General features: G+C 46.6%; 1 protein-coding gene across 1 annotated transcript in view; it reads right to left on the bottom strand.

Moving 5' to 3' along the window:
• The window catches only part of Phb (prohibitin), a 14,289-nt gene extending 10,509 nt beyond the window's left edge, over positions 1–3,780 (bottom strand). The window contains exons 1-2 of the mRNA XM_021212262.1: positions 3,705–3,780; positions 2,613–2,727 (exon numbers count right to left, since the gene is read on the bottom strand). Of these exons, the coding sequence (XP_021067921.1) occupies positions 2,613–2,700 (88 nt within the window). The 5' untranslated portion in view covers positions 2,701–2,727; positions 3,705–3,780. The remainder of the gene's footprint in view (positions 1–2,612; positions 2,728–3,704) is intronic.
• Positions 3,781–4,707: the final 927 nt, after the last annotated feature.

The following is a 4,707-nucleotide window of genomic DNA, read 5'->3' as shown; positions in this document are numbered from 1 at the left end:
CTTCCTTCCTTCCTTCCTTCCTCCCTTCCTCCCTCCCTCCCTCCCTCCCTCCCTCCCTTCCTTCCTCCCTTTTTCCAAGACAGGGTTTCTGGAAACCCTGTAGTCCTGGCTGTCCTGGAACTCACTCTGTAGACCAGGCTGGCCTCGAACTCAGTCTTTCTTTTTCAAGGTAGGTTCTTACTATGTAGCCTTGGCTATCCTGGACTCACCATGTAAACCAAGTTGGCTTTGAACTCAAGAGATTTGCCTGCCGTTACCTTCCGAGTGCCAGGACTACTGGCATACACAACCACGGGCAGCTTGCCCAGGATCTAATAGCTGTTTCTCTACCATTCAGAGGCGTTGTAGAGATGTCTTGTGGACTCAGGAAGAGCCTCCCCCCCTCCTTCCCTCTCCTCTTTTAGAGACAAGGTCTTACTATGTAGCCCATGTGGGACTGGAACTCAAGATCCCCAGTCTTGTGAATGCTGGGATTACAGAAGTACGCCACCAGACCCAGGCTGAAGTAGCCACTTCCTCTCATTTCCTATTTGAATTTAGAATTAATCTAAAAACTCTGAAAACAATACTCATCAAAACATCACATAGCCAAAGGTCCAGGAGTTCAAAGCCAGCCTGGGGCTACAGGAGACACTGTCTTTTTTTTTTTAAACTGGTTTTTTTGAGACAGGGTTTCTCTGTATAGCCCTGGCTATCCTGGAACTCACTTTGTAGACCAGGCTGGCCTCGAACTCAGAAATCTGCCTGCCTCTGCCTCCCAAGTATTGGGATTAAAGGCGTGTGCCACCACACCCAGCAGGAGACACTGTCTTAAAAACAGAACTGCTGGATGTGGGTCTGAGTTACTTAAAACTACTACATTTGAGCTAGGTAGACAGGGGTGCACCTTTAATTTCAGCACTGGAGAGGTGGAGGCAGGTGGATCTCTGTGAGTTTCAGGCCAGTCAAGAGCTACGTGGTAAAGATTCTGTCTCAAACAAAACGAAACAAAACAAACAAAATCAACCTACCCAATACAAATAAAATAAAAACCATACAGGAGGTGAATCAAAATCTGTTGCTGTTTTAAGAGTATCAGACTTAGAGGGCATCTTAAGAGAAAAACTAGGCCTGGCGATGTTGGCACACGCCTTTAATCCCAGCACTCGGGAGGCAGAGGCAGGTGGATTTCTGAGTTCGAGGCCAGCCTGGTCTACAAAGTGAGTTCCAGGACAGCCAGGGCTATACAGAGAAACCCGAGGAAAAAAGAGAAAAACTAGTTCAGTCCCCTTGTTTGACCAATGAGAAAGCTGGGGACTGAAAGGAGGGACTCGTAAATAAGGCCATGTAATACAAAGAAAACCTGGCTTTGCACTGTGGCACTATTCAATACCTGGCGATGCATCTCAAAAGCTATTCTCTTGGGCTGGATAGTTGGCTCAGCGGTTAAGAGCACTGACTCCTCTTCCAGAGGTTAGGGTTAGGGCAACCACATGGTGGCTCACAACCATCTGTAATGGGATCTGATGCCCTCTTCTGGTGTGTCTGAAGAGAGCAATAGTATACTCATATACATAAAAGAAATATATAAATCCTTAAAAAAAAAAAATTGAAAACCAAAAACCTATTCTCTCAGCAACCAGCTGATTAAAACCTTTCTCAGGACAGTCTCTCAAACTGGTCTAGAGACGTTGCCAAGTTATTTCATGCAAATAAGGAAGAGTACCATGGACTCCTGTCACCTCAGAGGCATCTGGGTGACACTATATCATTTCAAAGTGGCTAAAGTGCTAAAACATTGACAGGAGGGCTCCTCTTGAACAAAGGCTCTAAGTTAGTGGCTTTAAACCTGTGGGTCGCTGGAGAGATGGCTCAGCGGGTAAGAGCACTCGACTGCTCTTCTGAAGGTCCTGAGTTCAAATCCCAGCATCCACATGGTGGCTCACAACCACCCGTAACAAGATCTGTCACCCTCTTCTGGAGTGTCTGAAGACAGCTACAGTGTACTTACATATATAAATAAATAAATCTTAAACCTGTGGGTCTGAACCCCATGAGGAGGGATGCTAAAAGACCCTATCACAGGGGCTGCCCATGACCATCGGAAAACACTGATATTTACATTACAATTCATAAAAGTAGCAAATCACAGTTATAAATCAGCGAGGAAAAGAACTGTGTGGTGGTGGTGGGTTTTGCCACAACAGTGAGAAGCTATTAAATGTTCCAAGCACCAGAAGGTTGAGACCCACTGCCTAAGTGATCAAAAGGCCTCTGATGACACACAGTATGCGTGGGTATGTGGGGCAGCAGCAGGTGAGTCCCCCTTAACCTCGAACACCTTCAGACAGCAGTTAGCATCAGGAATGTCAAATGGGCTGGAGAGATCGCTCAGACGTTAAGAGCATTGGGTGCTCTTCCAGAGGTCCTGAGTTCAATTCCCAGCAACCACAGGGTGGCTCCCAACCAGCTGTAATGGGATCTGATGCCCTCTGCTGGTGTGTCTGAAGACATCAACAGTATACTCATATACATAAAAATAAATACATCTCTAAAAAATAAAATAAAAAGGAATGTCACATGGGCTATGCAGATCAACAGAAACCAAGCAGAAAGTCTCCTCCGTGCCTCACCATTATACAAAGCAGAGTTCACCACGCCTCCTGCAACTGCCAACGCCAGGCCGAACTTTCCGATGGACTCAAACACTTTGGCAGCCATGACTCCTTCTGTTGTTTCCACTCACACCTAAACATGGGGTAAACATAAAACACTTTGACACCAGATTCTCAGAGAAAGCCCTGCTCTGAGGGACAGCGTTCATGTCTCAACATACATTTTCATATGTCTACACCTGTGGGCTCTCAGTCACTGAACACCCCATAACACTGAACATCCTGCAAACTGTAGATCACGTCTGCGTTTGCCGACGTGTTTCTTTACAACCATCGAGAGAATGAGTCTGCGACACTTGGCTCAGCGTAGGAACGATGCTTTTGTACCCACGAAGAACTCAGTACACAGAAAAAAAACACACTCTCATTTCCAAGACCAATAGGCCACAAGAGAGACCGGTGCTACACGGGTGAAGCCAACTACAAAAAGGGCAATTTCTGTTAACTATTAAGTTACACAGTCTCCGACAGCTCTGTTTAACCTTCAGTTACTTTATGAAGGTTATGACTGCTGAGGTGCACAGAGAGGTTATCCTCCTAAGTAGTAGAACCAGGGTTCGAATGAGGAGACCGAATTCTAGAAGGCATTGTACCGTACCTGTTAAAAGGCAAGCGGGGGCTGGCAGGGGTGCAGCGAGGCAGAGCGGTGAAGGACTGCGGCGGGGCGGGTGGGGGCACGTAGCCGACAAACTAGAAACCATTTAGCCTTGAACTTTTTAATGCCCCGCCCCTGCGTCGCCCTTGGTACAATCTTCAAATCCGCCCTCCCCGTTCTAAGACTTCAACTGCTTGGGTATCGCGATCTCTCCACGCACGTTTATCCTCCGTCTCTGACATCCAGCTCTTTTTACTTCCACTAGTTTCTGGATTTTTTCCTCATCCTGTCCCCTCTCCTTGCACATTCCTAATTCCTTCTGGACCGAGATTTCTCCCCCCTTCTCCACTAGGCATACCCACACATGCAACCCATGCCCTCACTGTACATAGGAAAGCAGACACGGGCCACAGGGACATAGAACCAGAGGCCTGTGCCGCCCCTACCACGCTTACCTGCTTTCACTCTGACCTCCACATGAATTCCCCAGCCCCGCATACTGCGCGTGCGCCAGGCAGCTCCTCCCTCCCCCTCCCCCCGCCCTCTTCAAGATCCAACCCTTCAATTGGTGAAGCCGAGCGACGTGCATTCTGGGAAACGTGTTTTGCAGTCTTCCGCGGGCTCTGTGGCTCTAATGAGGTTAAACTACAACTCCCAAAAGCTTATGCAGCAGCGTGCTCGTTCAGGAAACCCGTTTCTGACTGGTGAGAACGGATGGGGATGTTGCCGCAAAGCCTTTCGGGAGTTGTAGTTCCTTGGTAATATATGCACGTGCCTAGTCCTCAAGTTAGTGGTCCCAGAAACAGAAAGCGGGCTGGATCGGAAAGGAGTTGGGCTTCCACTTGGTGGAGGAAATCACAAGGTGGTAAAGGAATGGGTGGGCATTTTGGATAAAGGTGAGGTGAAATAATTCATGCACTGAGAGACTTCTAGGAAAGCTAAGGACGGCCCTCAGGGACGTGAGATGTTGATCTCCCAAGCCACTCCATAACCTTAAAAAACGGCTTAGAAAAAAGAGGAAAGGAGTCGGTCATTCAGGTCTTGCAATACTTCAGTAAAGGCTCTTGATTTAGGGTCTAAATCTCTGGGCATTTTTTTTTTCCAAGTTATATTCGAGGAATTGCAAAAATGGGACAGAGATCATGTGTATGGTTTCTCAAGTTCACCTGTTGTAAACAATTTTCATATTTGCTGTTGTTTTTGTTGTACCCTCCTCTCGCCTCCCTCCACTTTTCTCTCCCTCCTACTATTCTCTAAGATCAAGGATATCTACCGTCTTTCTTAAGTAAATATTATCCACGTCTGCATTCCAATTTTGCCAATTAAGCAAGTAATGAGTATAGCATTCCTCTCCATGATTTGATACAAATCTAAAATGAAGTACTGTTTATATTTTTGGACTTACTGCTCCCTAAATACAAGTCTTCAGAGTATATATATATATATATATATATATAT

Source organism: Mus pahari, chromosome 14 (genome assembly GCF_900095145.1).
Source record: "Mus pahari chromosome 14, PAHARI_EIJ_v1.1, whole genome shotgun sequence".
Lineage (NCBI taxonomy): Eukaryota > Metazoa > Chordata > Mammalia > Rodentia > Muridae > Mus > Mus pahari.
The sequence above is the reverse complement of the archived record's forward strand: the minus strand, read 5'-3'. Positions and strand labels throughout refer to the sequence as shown.